Source organism: Punica granatum, chromosome 6 (assembly GCF_007655135.1).
Source record: "Punica granatum isolate Tunisia-2019 chromosome 6, ASM765513v2, whole genome shotgun sequence".
NCBI lineage: Eukaryota > Viridiplantae > Streptophyta > Magnoliopsida > Myrtales > Lythraceae > Punica > Punica granatum.
Genome location: NC_045132.1, coordinates 5980815 through 6000064, shown reverse-complemented (window position 1 = coordinate 6000064; position 19250 = coordinate 5980815). Strand labels below are relative to the sequence as shown.

At 38.0% G+C, this 19250-nt stretch overlaps 1 protein-coding gene and 2 long non-coding RNA genes across 10 annotated transcripts; 1 reads left to right on the top strand and 2 right to left on the bottom strand.

Annotated features, from left to right (window-relative positions):
- Positions 1–1035: 1035 nt before the first annotated feature.
- On the bottom strand, positions 1036–6946 carry LOC116210887 (aldehyde dehydrogenase family 3 member F1). 5 transcript variants are annotated; one of them, XM_031545006.1, is made up of 11 exons: positions 6517–6946; positions 4656–5200; positions 4046–4114; positions 3665–3761; positions 3366–3572; positions 2762–2886; positions 2554–2658; positions 2288–2460; positions 1932–2022; positions 1693–1842; positions 1036–1522 (listed from the first exon to the last, which is right to left on the bottom strand). In XM_031545006.1, the coding sequence occupies exons 2-11, from the start codon at positions 4863–4865 to the stop codon at positions 1283–1285; spliced, it is 1467 nt and encodes a 488-aa protein (XP_031400866.1). In that variant the 5' UTR covers positions 4866–5200; positions 6517–6946; the 3' UTR covers positions 1036–1282. The 5 variants fall into 5 exon arrangements, with proteins under 5 accessions (XP_031400866.1, XP_031400867.1, XP_031400868.1 ...); XM_031545007.1 differs by having other exon boundaries at positions 4656–4923; XM_031545008.1 differs by having other exon boundaries at positions 4656–4919.
- Positions 6947–8201: 1255 nt separating this feature from the next.
- Positions 8202–15553, bottom strand: LOC116210768. Its single transcript, XR_004157558.1, has 2 exons — positions 15198–15553; positions 8202–8893 (listed from the first exon to the last, which is right to left on the bottom strand). It is a non-coding gene; the product is annotated as an uncharacterized LOC116210768 (long non-coding RNA).
- On the top strand, positions 8879–15716 carry LOC116210767. 4 transcript variants are annotated; one of them, XR_004157556.1, is made up of 9 exons: positions 8879–8903; positions 9557–9659; positions 10264–10349; positions 10932–11042; positions 11528–12987; positions 13137–13240; positions 13844–13930; positions 14535–14790; positions 15133–15716. It is a non-coding gene; the product is annotated as an uncharacterized LOC116210767 (long non-coding RNA). The 4 variants fall into 4 exon arrangements; XR_004157555.1 differs by lacking the exon at positions 8879–8903 and adding an exon at positions 8935–9063; XR_004157557.1 differs by lacking the exon at positions 8879–8903 and having other exon boundaries at positions 8976–9659; positions 11528–11940.
- Positions 15717–19250: the final 3534 nt, after the last annotated feature.

The window sequence follows — 19250 nt, the reverse complement described above, 5'->3', positions numbered from 1 at the left end:
GGCGGCTGCTGTCTCTTGGGCTCCGCTGTTTCTTGACTCTTGCCCGGGTTCTCCGTCTCCGACGCCACCGACGCATTCTTCTCTTCCGCCGCCATGATTTAATTAGTGCGGAGATTCGATCGATTCAGGCAAAAAGATGTCGGATCTTGAAATAACGAGCCGTCGCCGGCGGTCGTGTCTGATGATGAATGGTGGTTCGCTCCGATTGGTTAATTTCTTTCTCGCGTCGCCATGGTTGGGTAAGTTAGTTCTTTTCCATGAAAGGACAAAACTTCTTGAAATGTTTATTTCCCCCTCACTAAGTTTGCCATCATTACCAATTTGACCCTAAACTTTTGACTATTGTCTCAATTTGACTCCAAACTATGAGCATATCTCAAATCAAAGTGCATCCATGAGTCATGACTATATTCCATGACCACCTCTGGTTTATTTAGCGGCATTTTATAAAAAGAGGATTCATTTACTTCTTTAACCGTCAAGATTTTCTGAACGTTTCGTACTCGTGTACTCTCATCTAGTTGGCCTCGCCATGTTATCTAAGTTGAACCTGGCTCTTGAAACCTACCTTATTCAATTGAGCTTCAAAATGAGTCCGTGCAAAACTGATTAAACTTTCTTGCCAGTTTGAGTAAACTGCTATTAGTCCAATGAAGAATCTGCTTATCAAACACAAGAAACTGCCAGGTGATAGGAGAAAGAATCACGAACAAGGGTAGCAACAATCAACACATGACATCAAAATATATTAATTTTGCCAATGTCACTTTACTAAATTTTGTTTTCTTAGTGAAGGAAACTCATGCACAAATTGACTTGCACAACGCTCCATCTTTTGTCCTCTTGGTGTTCATATTCTCGACTTAGTTTCTAATGGTTTGGGGTTTTTACTGTTAGGAAATATTGCAGGGATTGTCACAGCCCGTCTTTGTACTTCTTAATTCTCTTCATATGCCCAGTCTTTCTATCGAAAAAAAGTTTATTGATTGACCAAAGTGATAACAGCTAGGACTATAAGAACTCAAATTCCATATATCGTTAGAAGATTCTCTAAATTTCATATATTATCGACACGGTAAATGTCATACAAAATTACATGATTCTCATGTTTTCTTTAAAAAAATTGAAAAAAAATAACGCAATTTCATATGTCTTTTCCCAAATTAAGCCAATATGTTATTTTCTCCAATATCTAACATTTATTTCAAGGATGAAGTGCTTCGAAGGTGTAGGATAACAAACATTATTTTTCTCTCTCTATATGGTCGAGAAAATTGTATGACTAATTTCTTTTCAAGCCCAGCATCAGCAGCAGCAGACCCAAGTAATCGAAATTGTATGCCAGCCTAATGAACTTGAGCTTGAAATCATTCCACGGAGGGTATCTCGGCTCAATCTCGGGAAAGAAGCCTCTTCTCATGACTGCCTTCTCGTGACTGAAGGCATCGAACGAGTACTTCCCGTGGTATCTCCCGAATCCACTCTGTCCTACCCCTCCAAAGGGCAGGGAATCACATATAAACTGCAACATCAGAGACACCAAAAATATCAAGGATCAACTTGCTTTCCAAAAATTTTTATTCTCCAACATAAAGGCTTCAGAATGGAAAGAGTCTTGCAGAAGAAATTTGAAAACACTGAAATGATGCAGAGAAGCCACTGAATTAATAGGAAAGAAGACGTTCTCAATACCTGAACCATAACATCGTTGAATGTTACGCTCCCAGATGATGTCTCTTGTAATAGTTGTTGTTTGAATGACTCGTCCTTTGTGAAGACATACATGGCGAGCGGCTTTGGCCTAGCGTTGATGAACTCGATACTTTCTTGAATGTTATTCAACTGCAAAAGTAGCATTCTTTCGGAGCAGTTAGTCTCGCAGAATATTCGGGAAGGGGAAAAAGAGAAAAAGGAGAGTTGTTCTTTCTTACTGTGATAATTGGAAGCAACGGGCCAAATATCTCTTCGGTCATGATCTCAGCATCAAGTGGAGGATCTAACAGTATAGTCGGCTCGATCAACCTGAGATTTCAGTTGTAGTTGGGATGGAAGTTTACGAGAACGACAGTCATGAGCATGCCAAATACACATAAAAGTAGTTTCATAACAACTTGTAGATTTTGAAGTATGGTTTTCTGTCTCTGTTTTCCTGAATGAAAAGCAGGTTAAAAATCGGTTTCTTCTAAAGATTCTACAAAGCAAAGCGAAGTTTTTACAGTTAGCAGAAAAGCAAAATGTTCTTCAGCCGAATGCAGTAGCTGCTAAGATGTAAGTTTCCGAAGATTACAGTCTTTCTTCATCCACCGAGCCGCCGTAGACGATTGAAGCAGCAACTGCAGGGTCCTTGAGTAGATTCTGCAGCCTCTCGAACTGGTGCTTGTTGATAATCTTGCACATATTTTTCATGTTTTTAGCCCCCTCACCGTAAAATCTCCTGATAGTCTTCATTAACAAATCGACCTGAAAGAAACCAAAGTACTGTATCAAACAGAACACTAACAACATCGACGAGGACTACAAAGTTGAAATCCCATGATTGACATCATTCATTACCAACATGGTGCAGAATTTCTTTTCAACAAGCAAATAGTCGATTCCGATGCATGCCTGCCCACTGCACGGGCCCCATTTTCCGCCGGCTATCCGTTTTACTGTTATCTTGAGGTCACCAAGCGAACAGAGGCACCACAAAGAAATTTAGCATAGCTTTCAAACACTTTTTTTTTCTCTTGATAGTTCATATTATACTCCATTAAGTTACCTTAATCTCCGAGGTACTAGACAGGGTATCGACAATGGTCGGGCACTTTCCTCCGAGCTCAAGCGTCACAGGTGTTAGATGCCTTGCAGCTGCAGACATCACTATTCGTCCGACCTGTGGACTCCCTGAACATTCAATGATAATTGGTATTAGCTCCATCGTAATCACATGAAGTTTCCAAAAACGTTTATCTGATTTCCAAGACGAAGAATAACAGACAATAATTTTCCGTTTAAATTTTTCAACCGAAGGAACTAGCGGAAGATCTATTAGAATGCATTTTGCGAGACATCATGGTCAAGAACACCCATTTGTATGCGATCTGCCGTGTTTTCCCCCTTATTTGTTTTCCAAGAACAGGACCGACCATCGATACATTTTTTTCCCAGTACTCCATTATCAAACAAGGGTGATTAATATCCTACAACAAAAGAAAATCGTACATCGCACCAGCTGAGGATCTTTTGAAGAAATATTGGGAAATTTTTCTGTATCATATTGCAAAATCGACCGACATTGTTTTCCGTTACTGACATATCGCAAAGAAAGTTCATGGAATCTGTACTTGAAAAATGTTTGGATTTTGAGTAGGAGAAGGCAATACCAGTGAAGAATATCTTGTCCCACTTTTGCTCCAGAAGTTGTTCGCCTAGATTAGGTCCACCGGTAACAACCTTTACAGCCCTGTTGTCCAAGTACCGAGGAAGAGTTTCGGCGAGAAATGACGAGCAAGCTGGAGCAAGCTCGGAAGGTTTAAGGACAACCGTGTTCCCGGCAGCTACTGCTCCTATCACCGGGTCCAATGCAAGAGCTGCACTCATAAGTCATAACCGACTTAACAAATTCATATGAACGAGCATAGGCCACAGGACCGGAGGGTATATTTGGAATTTAAAATCTTACAGATGGGGAAATTCCAGGATGAAAATATGAGGACTGTCCCAAGCGGTTCAGGCAGAACTTCTCCGCTTGCCGGGAAGAACAGCAGAGGCAGATGGCCCTGTCAGTGGACGCAGAGCGAGGAGCATGAATTTTCTTGCTAAAACACAAGAATGCACAACCTCGTCTTTCAAACTAATCTTAAACATATATTATCAAGTTGCTAAAACACAAGCATGCACAACCTCGTCTTCAAAACTAATCTTAAACATATATTATCAAGTTGCTAGAGCCGGGTTGATCAGCACCGTATGTAATATCAGAACTCAGGGAGGGTAACTATTGAGGGGCCAAACGCAAGCGTCTTTATTTCATTTAAGGCGAAAGAAAATGAAGAAAGTGCACCTTTTTCGGGGCCATCCATTTCTCGACGCAGCTTAGGGATTGCTTTGCTGATTTGAGTACCACTCCCACCTGCAGATCTTTAATCAGTTTCCGAGCTACAAATTTTCGTTCGTTAAAAGGACAAACAGACGGCGAAAAAACCATTTCATGTCCAGTTTACATTACTAATGATCATATTGCCTTCCATATTCACTTGTTGGGTGAACCAGTATCACAAGACTAATATCCCCGACTTTCATCAGACTTGGTGATCCACATTTGCCAGTCCGCAGTTGGATTCCGAAATCAAGAAACGTTAGATAAATTCACGAACCTCGGATTAATTCTATCTGACCAGAAGGAGCTGGCGCGATTGTTAAGGGAAATATTTAGGTTGTTAAGCATTAAAATTGTTGTCTGTGAAGAATAAAGGGCTAAGATACTTATTCCAATAATACTCGATTCAAATTAACTCAATCCTTATTAAAAATTTAACGATGGATATGAATATGGTGGGATTACACATGACAACATTAATTAGATACGTTGTTTGTCCTTCGTAAGTCATTTTCTTTAAATAATATATTCTACGGGTCGCAGAGCAAGAATTAAGAGTCGAGGACATATATACCTCGTCGCGGTAAGACTCGACGGGGTGCTTCCCGAGATCTTCGAGGAGGGCAGTGAAGATCCGTTCTTCATTGTCCTGAACGAGGTCGATGATTGCCCTCAGCTGGGCCTTCCGCCACGCAACGGGTCGCGTCCTGCCGGTCCGGAAAGTCTGCCGTAGCTCCGACAAGATCTCATCCAGTGCCACCGATTCACTCCCTCTCTGATCCATTCGAGAGGAAAAAGAAAGGAAAACGATCCCCTCTCCTCCTTCTGCGCAATCTAACTGACTGGGAAGTAAGCTTTTCCAATTTCATTTAATAATTGAATTGATGAGGTCAGCAAGACAGCATATGCAATTATGGGATCAACTACTCCGCGTACGGTTCAGTCCTACCGCCCATGATGGGTGTACACTTGTGTCTTTCTCCGAGGAAGACTATGAGAAGTTTTCGGCCAAGTGGCTTAGGCTAATCTCTACTCGAACATCGCCATAGTAATCTCTAGTGGGTTCTGACTGCTTATAGTACAGGTAAAGTCCACCCAATGATATAGTCCACTGGTCAACTGTTCCATATAATGACCTCAGTGGTGAATGATAGGTACTTTCTAACATATGTTCCATAAATTTCTCCAATGATAAATTGTTTCAGCGGAAACACGAGTTTAGTATAAGAAAAATGCAAATTTAATAAAGGGAAATGTATGGCATGGCGTTGTGGTGCAGTGGCTTAAATCCGGAGATGGGTCAATTGAACAAAGATGGCCGGACGTCAAAACGGTCAACGGTGCAATTATGAGTCCAGCATAGCATTTCAGGAAAAGGAAAGTAGAAACTGAAAACACGGATAAATTTTAGCAGCTACCATTCATTATTCATCTCAATTTTTTTTTTGGTGAGCTTTATTCTTCGAAAGGAAATCTGAATTTTCTTTTCTGAAAAATTATTTAATTTTTTCAGAAATTTTTTCTAAAATGTAGGGTAGTACAAAAGATATGAATTGAAATGCTCTTTTTAAGAAAAGTTTCTTTCGTTTTCTCCACCCAAAAAAGAAATTTTTTCTTTTTGACTGTTCAGATATGAAAAGAGATTAGAAAAGCCTTTTTTTTTGTTCTCTAATTTTTCATTAACCAATTCTTTCTCTTTCTAATATTTAATTTATGATTTTCCTTTCTTATTTATTAAACGCCATTTATTTCCACAATATTTTGACCCTCAATACTAAATTAGTGATTGATTTACTATGAATTATGATTTTTTAACTTTAGCCCTACTAAACGTATTTTTATATTTTGTAATGGAAAAATTAATTTAGAAAGGAAAATAAAAGCTCAAAACAATCTATTTAAAAAAATTTTCAACTCTACTCAACTCAACTCCATTTATCTTTAATTCAATAATACAATCATTATTTTTTCTCTATTTTTTTAAATCTTTTTAACCATTCAATTTAATTTTTAATATTAAATTATCTCAACTATTCATTACTTTTTTTACAATTTAACAACACAATCGTTACTTTCTCTCAACTATTCATTATTTTTTTATACTTTTTTTTCATAATTCAACCATGCAATCATTACAAATCAATTAAAATTAAAATTCAACTCGATTAAAAAAACCAAACACAGAGTTCTTTGAAAAGTTCTGTGGCTGAATGGAATTAAAAATGGCCTGGGACCTGGTTGAAACAAATTCGAAATTTTTGGGCAGATCTGAAACAATTGAAAATAGCTGTAAGGACTGAATCGAAACAACTTGAAAAGTTCATAAAACCAGGTTTTGGTGTAACCCACGAACGTTTACTTCACTTTCACCACATAAACAAGCATTAACATATAAAATGAAGCTCTAAGCATGCTACTAAGTCGAGATTTAATACCTCCCCAAGTGAGCATCAAGAGGAACACGTAAGTCTTTTAGCCGACCATGAACCGAATCCCGATCGAACTGCCTGGAACCATCGCAGCCACAAAAAGGACGGGAGCAGCTGTACCTACAGGAGGAAAAGCGAACGGTGAAGAGGGGGGAATAGAGCTGAGGGAAAGCGATAATTCCGTTGGGGGGCCGCGCCCGAGCTTGAAAGTTGAGGAGATGTGTATAACAGTGCCGCTGTTCTGTCTTGTTTCTTCTCGGTTGGACTGATTGCCTGAGAGAGAGAAAGAGAGAGAGCCCCCGAGAGAATGGGGAGCTGCAGGAGTGTTGTGCGCGGCTAGGGTTTTTTTTTTTTTTTTTTTTTTCTGAAGTCAGGGTTGAGAGGAAAGGAGGCAGCTGGAGGAGAGAAGTCAGGGTGTTGTGCTAGCTGTCACCAACAGTCCATGAGCTGATATGAATATTCCGAATTTTCCTGAATTTCCCCTGAACCTTTCGGTCTATCTGATATTTTTCCTTGATCTCTACATGAGTTGAGAACATCCTCCTAAAATTTGAAGATCGTTTCACCTCGGGAAGTTCCCGAAACAATTTTTCTTTGACAACTGGCCCGAACAGGGAGATTTGGTTCTGATATGTGAGAATATATTCGATTCTGTACTAATCTAGCCGAAAACATCTCCTATTTTTTTTTTTTTCTGAATCTTAAGTGAATTAGGAATCCAATAACGTTGTCCATGCTTGAAAATACGAAGAATTGAATTTTTTATGGATTTTCTCCCTTGATCGGCAGAGTCTGTCCCGGTTTAATAGTTTCGGGCATGGTGAGCTCAAAAATTCATAACTCTCTCTCCGTATTGAATCTTGGAATGAATGACCCATCAAATTGAACCTAACTCTATTTCCTAGGTTGCGCATATGGAATTCACCCTTTTAGGTTCAGGATTGAGCATGATATAATGCGTGGAATCCCATGCTCGAGCTGCTGTATTCATTATTTGGGCGCCCTAGCTCCCACGAATTTTATCTTTTTGCTCGAATGGGCTCTCGTCGTGATTTTTGCATTGAAATGTCCCCGACTCACCAAACCTTGATTTAAAAATATCGAACTTGGTGCTAGGATCCACGAAGATAGTCGTTCTCATAGAAGAAAATGATACAGAGACGTGATTTCCCCTTTGTCCACTGCCTTCGATTCGAATATCGATAATTCGTGCCTTACTCTTCGGGATGAATTGTGTGTGTTACAAAATTTCATATGTTGCCCTCGCCATTTTTTTGTTAGAGTTGTGGAACCCTAGTCGGGAGCCTTGTTGATGTCATATCCTAGAGTCGGTGGACCGAAATGGGGTGCTGACATAGAGGGAATATGGATTATATATATATATATATATATATTTAAGTCGGAATTTATATCTCACAAGTATTATAATTATTCAAGTATATAAGTTGTGAGTTAAAATAATCAAAATAAATTAAGCAATTAGAAAATTAATGAAAGAAGTTTATCTAGCATTGCGCACAAGAGAGGGAAAGAAAACCAAAATAAAGTGGACCATGTTTATTTTTAGACAAAGAATCGAGATTTTCGGTCGAAGAGCATGGGACAATAGGCTAATACTCGAGAAATAAAACAATTATATTATATTTATATTTTTGAAAGTTATTTTCGTATGAATAGAGAATTTTTTGATATGGCCAAGAAATAATAAGATAAAATAGCATTAGTAAGCTGTTTTCATCATCAATCAACAACAGCACAAAGAAAGAAAAGAAAAAAAGAAGAAGGGAAAAAAATATAAAAGAAGAAGAAAGATAGTAATTAATATAGATTAATGAGAAGCCCAATGTAATCGGAGGATATAGTCCGAAGACCCAAGGCATAGCTCAAAGTCAATATCTTTTTTAAATAGAGAGAGAGACAGAGAGAGTCCAGTCCAGATCAGACCAGACAAAGCCCAAAAATCTCAGCCCAGTGAAAATGTCAGTGTGGTCGTCGAATTCGAGCCCTAGGAAAGACATGTCAGTGTCGTCGCCGTCGTCGTCGTCGACTTCGAGGAAGAAAGTGACAGTCAAGAGCTCCGACGGCGAGACCTTCGAAGTAGAGGAGAGGATCGCGCTCGGATCGGGAATGATCAAACAGTTGCTCGAGGTCAACGCAGAACCGAAGAAAACTCCCGTGCTCAATGTTACCGGCAGAGTCCTCTCTCTGGTGATTAGCTATCTGAGCAGGCCTGCCAACCCAACACGGCCAAGGTGCTGGAGGACGGGGACGAGGCTTTTATCAAAGTCAATGCCTCAATACTGCTCGAGCTCCTACTGGGAAGTGATCTCTTGATCTGTCTTTGATTTCCTACTGCTTGATCGGTTCGATCCGTCCACTGTGCCTGCTTAATCGTAAGGAGCCAACATGTCAACAAATTATATACATTATGTCAACATGTCCACGAGTGGGCCTTCATATGATACAAAGACTACACACTATGATGCATAAATACATATATACCTACTAAATAAGTGTCAGCAGTTTCACAGAGACACTGGAGATTTTATAAGTGTGAGCAAACTCTTATACTTTTCCTTCTCGACTATAAACAAATAGCTTGGTATACTTGATTTCTTTGAAAACTGAAATTCATGTTTTTATGTCCTTATCCACCAATTGTGCTGGCTGCGGTGCTTTATTACGCTATATTCCACATCCTGTAACTAACAGCTGACTAAGCCGATGCGGAGAAGTCTATTCTGTGTCATGCGAGACATGATTTCATTTTGTTATGTTACAGTGCAAAAGAATGAATTCCTGCAATAGATGAAGGGAAAATGAGTTGATCCTATTTAGAGATTTTGGTAAAGGAAAGAAGAACAAGAATGAAATGGATTTCTGCAATAATTTCTTTGGTAAAAAATAATTTTCTTTTGACCGAAAATGATCCTAATTTTAGGAAGATTCGAAGCTTTTGAGTGGCTTAGTAGAACGTTGGAATTCCATGCGCTCTTCTGGGACTTTCAATAGATTTTTAAAGTAAATTTTTGGCTTTGTTTGTCAGGCTTCAGCGGAAAGCATGTATGAGTTGATGGCCATCGATATTGTCTTCCTGCTGCTATACATGTTGGGTTAGAAGGAAACTCCGCCGGACATTGAACATCACAGTAAATTCCCTGACAAACTGCATGGATGCCTTGATAAAATTGCTGGGTCACTCTTCTATTACTGTTTTGCCTTTCTCACCCATGTCTCTCTGAAAGCACTTTCTTAAAACAGAAAAGTGAATAAATTTTCTGGAAATTGGAACTGAGTATTCCGAGTAGCCCTAATGCTTTCCGTTGACCTGCTTTGTTCTCTAAAGAGACTGGAAGGTTCAGAGAAGACTCTTCTAAACTGATGAAAGTCTGAGAACTCATCTGCCCGAGCTCCAGAATTGGTCTCCCTAGATTTGATAGGCCCCAAGTTTTTTCTTTAACCTTTTCAATAGTATATTGATATTGTTTTTCTTAAAGTTGAAAATCTTATTGTTAATTGAGTCATGGAGTGAGTGTTCCCTTGCCTGTTGGTTGGGATGCTCGTTACACCAACTTGAGTGTATGCATGAGCCTTCTGTGGACATTCTAGCTCTCGAATTTAGAATGGGAAACAGAATCAGGGTTCAGAGTGCTAGTGCTATTATAGCCTGCCAAACAATATATATGCTGATTTGCACCTTGATCGTAAAAACCCTTTGGCCTTGAGTATTTCCCGCTTGATGATATATTGCAGGGTGATTTTTTATCGCATCTTTTATGTGTTGCTGCTGTGCCCTGGTACAAGAATGGAGAGACGTGGAGATCCGTTTACCTTTTACGGTATGTCTTTCATCCTTGGATTTAAAAAATGACCCTCTTTCATATGTCATAGAGTCAACTCGGCCAGGACCTCGTGGAGTTAGCCTCTAAAACATGAGAAATTGGCATGAAACACAATTGGGCCTTTCAAACTCTGTTTGAGTTATTCTAATTGATGATGGCCGTACCGAAGCTTCTTCTGGTTCTGTTGATGGAGCATTTAAACCTGGTTTTCATGGCACGGTTGTTGATATAAAAGTTAATGAAACTGGATGTGTTCTTTTCTGGAAGTGCTAAATTGTGACCAATAGGTTTATGTTCTCGATAATAATAGCCCATATTAACAATAAAATAAAATATAAAGTAGGATGTAATGAAAAGCAAATAGTACACTCAGTAGCTCGAGGAAAACTAAGTGGAGGATTACACGGAGGATTGCCTTGTCATGCTTTGCAATTTCTCTGGATTTCCATTCTTATGCTTCACATGACTGATAGTTACAAGAACTGGTAAAGAATAGCCGTTGTGTGTATGCAACTAAGTCGAGGGTTATATCTCGGATGGCACATTTGACTCATCGTTCCCTTTCTTCTGTCTATGTAGATACAATCAGATACGATCATGGAAGACTGCAATGGGTCAGCTGCTTTGGAATATAAAAAATATCAGCTTATGAGTTAGGCCTTGGCAATTCTGTGTTGGAATGCAACAAGAGTATGATAGAAACTCTTACTCTGTCCTATGCGTTAAATACTGATGTTTAGCTCAGGTCACTGCATAACTTTAGAACTCTTTTGCAAAAAGATCAGCCTATACGCCAGCCTCGGCATTTCCGTGTTGGGATGCAAGAACAGGAGTATGATAGAAACTTTTACTCTGTCGTATGTATTAAATACGGATGTTTAGCTTGGGTAACTGCGTAACTTTTGGAAGTCTCTTGCAAAAAGATCAGCCTATATGCCAGAGGACCATATCTTGTTTTCAGTCGGGCAAAAACAAATGTTGCGATATTAAAACTTGTTGGTGTGCACATATTTTCTCGAAGAATGAATAGATGCATAATTCTTCTTGTTCTTCTTGTCATGTCGACTAAAACTTTGTTTTTGTAGACACGATAACTTTTCTTAGTTAATCTTTGGTGTATATAACTTGTTGACATGTTGGCTCCTTATTAAGTTTGGCTCCTTACGATTAAGCAGGCACAGTGGACGGATTGAACCGATCAAGCAGTAAGAAATCAAAGACGGATCAAGAGATCACTTACCAGTAGGAGTTCGAGCAGTATTGAGCGATTGACTTTGATAAAAGCCACGTCCCCATTCTCCAGCACCTTGGCCGTGTTGACAGGGCTGGCATGCCTGCTCAGATAGCTTATCACCAGAGAGAGGACTCTGCCGGTGACATTGTGCACGGGAATTGTCTTCGGTTCTGCGTTGACCTCGAGTAGCTGTTTGATCGTTCCCGATTTGAGCACGATCCTCTCCTGTACTTCGAAGGTCTCGCCATTGGAGCTCTTGAGTGTCACTTTCCTCCTCGAAGCCGACGACAACGACGACACTGACATGTCTTTCCTTGGGCTCAAATTCGATGACGACACTGACATTTTCACTGGGTTGTGATTTTTTATCTGTTTTGGGGTTTGTCTGGTCTGGTCTGGACTGGACTCTCTCTCTCTCTATTTATAGAAGATTTTGACTTTGAGCTGAGCCTTGGTCTTCGGCCTATATCCTCCGATTACATTGGGCTTCCTATTAATTACTATCTTTCTTCTTCTTTTATTTTTTTTTCCTTCTTTTATTTTTTTTGGCTTTCTTTGTTCTGCTGTTGATTGATGATGAAAACGGCTTACTATGCTATTTTATCTTATTATTTCTTGGTCATATTGAAAAATTGTCTATTCATACGAAAATAACTTTCAAAAATATAACTAGATTATAATTGTTTTATTTCTCGAGTATTACCCTATTGTCCCTTGTTCTTCGACCGAAAATCTTGATTCTTCGTCTAAAAATAAACATAGTCCACTTTATTTTGATTACTTTTTTTTTCTCTCTCTCCATGCTCGTGCAATGCTAGATAAAATTTCTTTCATTAATTTTCTAATTGCTTAATTTATTTTGATTATTTTAACTCACAAGTTATATATTTGAATAATTATAATACTTGTGAGATACAAAATCCGACTTATATATATATATATATATATATATATTCCATATTCCCTTTATATAATAAGGGAAGTGATCCTTCTCTATGTGATAACTTTGTTTTTAATTGGGTTATGGCGGGTGGGGGTGGTTGTGAAACTGCGGGATATATGTGATAATTTAATTGATATCAAATATCAATTATCAAATAGCTTGGTATACTTGATTTCTTTGAAAACTGAAATTCATGTTTTTATATCCTTATCCTCCAATTGTGGTGGCTGCAGTGCTTTATTACGTTATATTCCACATCCCGTAACTGACGGCTGACTAAGCCAATGCGGAGAAGTCTATTCTGTTTCATGCGAGACATGATTCATTTTGTGATGTTATAATGCAAAAGAATGAATTCCTGGAATAGGTGAAGGGAAAATGAGTTGGATCCTATTCAGGGATTTTGATAAAAGGAAAGAAGAACAAGAATGAAATGGATTTCTGCAATAATTTCTTTGGTAAAAAATAAATTTCTTTAGACCAAAAATGGTCCTTATTTTATGAAGATTCGAAGCTTTTGAATGGCTTGGTAGAACGTTGAAATTCCATGCACTGTTTTGGGACTTTCAATGGATTTTTAAAGAAAATTTTTGGTTTTGTTTGTCAGGCTTCGGCAGAAAGCATGTAATGAGTTGATGGCCATTGATATTGTCTTGCAGCTGCTATACATGCTGGGTTAGAAGGAAGTTCCGCAGGACATTGAACATCGTGGTAAATTCCCTGACAAACTGCATGGATGCCTTGATAAAATTGCTGTGTCACTCATCTATTACTGTTTTGCCTTTCTCACCCATGTCTCTGTGAAAGCACTTTCTTAAAACAGAAAAGTGAATAAATTTTCTGGAAATTGGAACTGAGTATTCCGAGTAGCCCTAATGCTTTCCGTTGACCTGCTTTGTTCTCTAAAGAGACTGGAAGGTTCAGAGAAGATTCTTCTAAACTGATGAAAGTCTGAGAACTCATCTGCCCGAGCTCCAGAATTGGTCTCCCTAGAATTGATCGGCCCCAAGCTTTTTCTTTAACTTTTCTATAGTTTATTGATAGTGTTTTTCTTAAAGTTGAAAATCTTATTGTTAATTGAGTCATGGAGTGAGTGTTCCCTTGCCTGTTGGCTGGGATGCTCGTTCCACCAACTTGAGCGTATGCATGAGCCTTCTGTGGACATTCTAGCTCTCGAATTTAGCATGGGAAACAGAATCAGGGCTCGGAGTGCCAGTGCTATTATAGCCTTCCAAACAATATATATGCTGATTTGCACCTTGATCATAAAAACCCTTTGGCCTTGAGTATTTCCTGCTTGATGATATATGGCAGGGTGATTTATTATCACATGTTTTATGTGTTGCTGCTGTGCCCTGGTACAAGAATGGAGAGACGTGGAGATCCGTTTACCTTTTTACGGTATGTCTTTCATCCTTGGATTTAAAATATGACGCCCTTTTATATGTCATAGAGTCAACTCGGCCAGGACCTCGTGAAGTTAACCTCTAAAAAATGAGAAATTTGCATGAAACACGATTGGACCTTTCAAACTCTGTTTGAGTTATTCTGATTGATGATGGCCGTACAGAAGTTTCTTCTGGTTCTGTTGATGGAGCATTTAAACCTGGTTTTTATGGCACAGTTGATATAAAAATTAATGAAACTGGATGTGTTCTTTTCTGGTTTTCTGGAAGTGCTAAATCGTGGCCAATAGGTTTATGTTCTCGATAATAATAACCCATATTAACAATAAAAAAAAATATAAAGTAGGATGTAATGAAAAGCAATTAGTGACACTCAGTAGCTCGAGGAAAACTAAGGGGAGGTGAAAGCCCAGTGGAGGATTATACGGAGGATTGCCTTGTCATGCTTTGTAATTTCTCTGGATTTCCATTCTTATGCTTCACATGACTGATAGTTACAAGCATTGGAAAAAAATACCGTTGTATGTATGCAACTAAGTCGAGGATTATATTTCGAATGGCACATTTGGCTCATCGTTCCCTTTCTTCTGTCTGTATAGATACAATCAGATATGATCATGGAGGATTGCAATGGGTCAGCTGCTTTGGAATATAAAAAATATCAGCTTATGAGTTAGGCCTTGGCAATTCTGTGTTGGAATGCAACAGCTAGAGTATGATAGAAACTCTTACTCTGTTCTATGCGTTAAATACTGACGGTTAGCTCGGGTCACTGCACAACTTTAGAACTCTTTTGCAAAAAGATCAGCCTCTACGCCAGCCTCGGCATTTCCGTGTTGGGATGCAAGAACAAGAGTATGATAGAAACTTTTACTCTGTCCTATGTATTAATACTGATGTTTAGCTCGGATAACTGTGTAACTTTTGGAAGTTTCTTGCAAAAAGATCAGCCTATATGGCAGAGGACCATATCATGTTTTCAGTCAGGCAAAAGCAAATGTTGCAATATTAAAACTTGTTGGCGTGCACCTATCTTCTCTAAGAATGAATAGATACATAATTCTTGTTATTCTTCTTGTCATGTTGACTAAAACTTTGTTTTTGTAGACACGATAACTTTTCTTAGTTAATCTTCGGTGTATATAACTTGTTGACATGTTGGCTCCTTATTAAGTTTGGCTCCTTATGATTAAGCAGGCACAGTAGACGGATCAAACCGATCAAGCAGTAGGAAATCAAAAATGGATCAAGAGATCACTTACCAGTAGGAGTTCAAGCAGTATTGAGACATTGACTTTGATTAAAGCTTCGTCCCAGTCCTCCAGCTCCTTGGCCGTGCTGCCAGGTTGGTGTGGCTGCTTAAATAGCTAATAACCAGATAGGACTTTGCCAGTGACATTGTCCACGGGAATTGTCTTCGTTCTATGTTGACCTCAAGCAGCTGTTTGATTGTTCTCGATCTGAGCGCGATCCTCTCCTCTACTTCGAAGGTCTCGCCGTTGGAGCTCTTGAGCGTCACTTTACTCCTCAAAGTCGTCGTCGACGATGACAACGTTGACATGTCTTTCCTAGGGCTCAAATTGGACGACGACACTGACGTTTTCACTGGGCTGAGATTTTTAGCTGTTTTGGGCTTTGTTTGGTCTGGTCTGGACTGGCGACTCTCTCTCTCTATTTATAGAAGATTTAGGCTTTGAGCCGAGCCTTAGGTCTTCGGGCTTTATCCTCCGATTACATTGGGCTTCTTATCAATTTAATATCTTTTCTGCTTCTTTTGTTTATTTTCGTTCTTCTATTTTATTTTATTTTTTTCTTTATGCTTCTGTTGATTGATGATGGAAACGGCTTACTAAGCTATTTTATCTTAGTATTTCTTGGTCATATCAAAAAATTGTTTATTCATACGAAAATGACTTTCAAAAATAATGTTATCAGAACCTGATTGGACATCGAACCGATCAAGGTATGAGTTCATGAATTTATGAGTTCAATCGGGGTTCGATGGATCGAAACGCATATTTAATTATAAAATATATAAAATATTTATTATTTTAGGAAAATAATATGGAAATTCGTTTGTTTCCTCAGGAGTTCCTTTTGCTCCTTTCGCCGTTTCTTTTCCTTCCTCTTTTTTGAATCAGTCTTTTTTTTTTTTTCCTTAAGGAGCTTTAATGCAGCACCAGAAGAACAGGTTCAGAACAGGCGTGTCCACAAAACAAGAACCAACCATGATGTATGTACGCTATTAAGCAGTTAACCCAACCCCAAGGATAGGATAGGTTCCCTCTGGTCTCTGAGTGGTATGGCTCTGCTCAAGTCGCCATCCCTGAATCAAAATTTAGAGATCGACCTACCTCTTTGACTATTGTAGTTTAGACTTTCTCTGTCACGGGCATGCTTTCAGAGACTCTGGACCTTGCCTTTCAAAAACTGCAACTCGAAGGAGAAGAGGAATCTTCTGGAGACCCGAGACTTTGTCGCTAGAACAAGAAGACGAATCTTGCGATGCTCGAGCTCAAAGCATAAATTAGTGATGATGAGGGATGAATGAACTGAGAAGATTGAAGATGAAGAATAAGAAAACTGAGCTCAAAGATGAAGAGGAATTTGCTGACTGAGCTCGAAGATGAAGACTAAACTAGGGTTTCAACTTCCAAGATTCAATTCTACTCATTTTCGATTCGGGTCGGGGGATTCAATTCGGATTTCCTTTAAAAATTATAAACCCATGCAACCGCATATTCGAATGGGTTCGATGGGTTTATCTAAAAATCAGCCGATTTTTTGAGTTCACCGATCTGTTTGTGCATTTTTTATTTTTAAACTAACCGGATCAAACATAGGTCTAGTTCCTGGTCCGACTGATCGAACTACCTGGTCCAGTCCGGTTCTGATAACACTAAAAAATATAAATAGATTATAATTCTTTTATTTCATGAGTATTAGCCTATTGTCCCATGTTCTTTGACCGAAAATCTTGATTCTTCGTCTAAAAATAAACATGGTCCACTTTATTTTGATTACCTTTCTTTTTTCCACTCTCTCTCTCTCCATGCGCGTGCAGTGCTGGATAAAATTTCTTTCATTAATTTTCTAATTACTTAATTTATTTTGATCATTTTAACTCTCAAGTTATATATTTGAATAATTATAATACTTGTAAGATATAAAATCCGACTTTTATATATATATATATAATAATAATAATAATAATAATCCATATTCCCTCTATATAATAAGGGAAGCGATCCCTCTCTACGTCATAACTTTCTTTTTCATTGGATTATAGCAGGTGGGCGTGGTTATAACACTACAGGATATATGTGATAATTTAATGGGTAAATTGCACTGATTGTCCAAAAAGTTTTATAAATGTTTCAATATGGTACAAAACGTTTTTTTTGCTACTTGATGGTACAAAATGTTTCAAAGTTGTTTCAGTATAGTACAAACCGTCATCTCGTCATTGACGCCATCAAGCCAACGCTGATGGTGTAAAACCGATTTTTGTGGGACGTTACATGATGGTGCAAAATGTTTTAAAATCGTAACTTAATAGTACAAAATGTTTTACGTAACTTACATGATGGTGCAAAATTTACAGATTTTGTAAAGGACGGTTTGACGGCGTCAATGACGAGATGACGGTTTGTACTATACTGAAACAACTTTGAAACATTTTGTACCATCAAGTAGCAAAAAAAACTTTTTGTATCATATTGAAATATTTGTAAAATTTTTTGGACCATCGGTGCAATTTACCCTAATTTAATTGATATCAAATATCAATTATTCTGTCGTGGCCCATGTTATTTCTCTTAATTTCTAAAAATATTTCATGTATGACAGTATAAAGTGTAAATAATAGTTTATATTTATAATTAAATATTATCAACCTAATTAAATATTTGCAATCCAACGAGTCAATTATCTAATGATAAATAAGTTATATTGAGTTAGGATACTAAGTAAGAATATGTTAAACATATCAATTAATTAATTGTGAAAATTTTGTTATAATGAAAAATTATATATTGAGATTATTTCTCAAAATCTATAAAGTATTACGCGTACATTAGGATTGCTCTTGACCTGCACATTGACCCGGATCAATCGGAATTAATAAAAGTAATATAATCTATTTGCAATTTTAGAATAATAACTGCAACACAATAAGTAAATGTATTATTTCTTTTATTGAGTTGCAATACAGAATAAAGTCTGACACGGTGCTTTTACTCTTTCAAAATCATTTGTCTTCAAACACGTCATGAACTATGAGTCGACTGACAACTCGATTTTCCACCGTTGCTTTGTCTATCCATGGGTTGAAAATATAAGACGCATCCACAATTCTTGCAATCTGTTTTGGAACCTGGCAACAAAAGAGATGAAATTTAGTAGATGGACATGAACCTACGAACCCCTAACATATAAATGTTGCTTTCTCATTTGAATATAATTGATGAATTAAGAAAGAAAATCACATGTATGGGTTCTCTAAAACTTTAAAATGCTATTTTGAACTAAGCTTTAAAAGGATAATGATTACAATGCTTATTAAGAGTCCTTTTGAAGATCTACTGGTACTAATCATAGGCTTGTATTTCTTTTGATAGAGATAAATGTCATTCGATTATAGTTTGTGAGATTACAAGAGTCAATATATTTATTTCTATTATAAAGCCAAAATCTCACCTTTCGTCTCACTTTCCTCTTCCAGAAAAGTCAGTGAGACTTACTTTTAAATTGAAAGAACCACATATTTAGGATTATGAAAGTAAATTACAAAGTGACCACCTTCCCACTAACACCACTATTCTCTCCTTATTTCTCTCTCCCTTACTATGATGAACGCACGTTTCTTTCTCTACACTGAGCCTATCTTAATTCTCTTTCTCAGACTCACATGCAGGCGGCAAAGTGAAAATTCCAATTTTTCAAACATCGTCTTTTTATGTTTGTCTGTGCTGAGCACAGGTGCGGTTGTCTAGCATATATTAATTGTCATAATATAACATATAGTCGGTTAGTTATTTTAGCTATGAGCATTAGTTATTTTTCCTAAGATAATATAGTATAGTGATCGGAGCAACTTCAAATGGTTAAGAAGAAGAAAAGGGAATTAGTTGGACTGACGTTCTTCTATCCTTCCCGGGCATCACTCTGAGCTTGTTGTTCGACTTATAGTAGAGGACCATGAAGCTGAACTTGCGCATCCAGACTTTCTTAGAATCAATTTATATCCCGTTAAAGCGTTTGGCCTCCTTTAGTGTCCCTTTTTGCTGAATGAATACACTCTAATCACAGCTGTT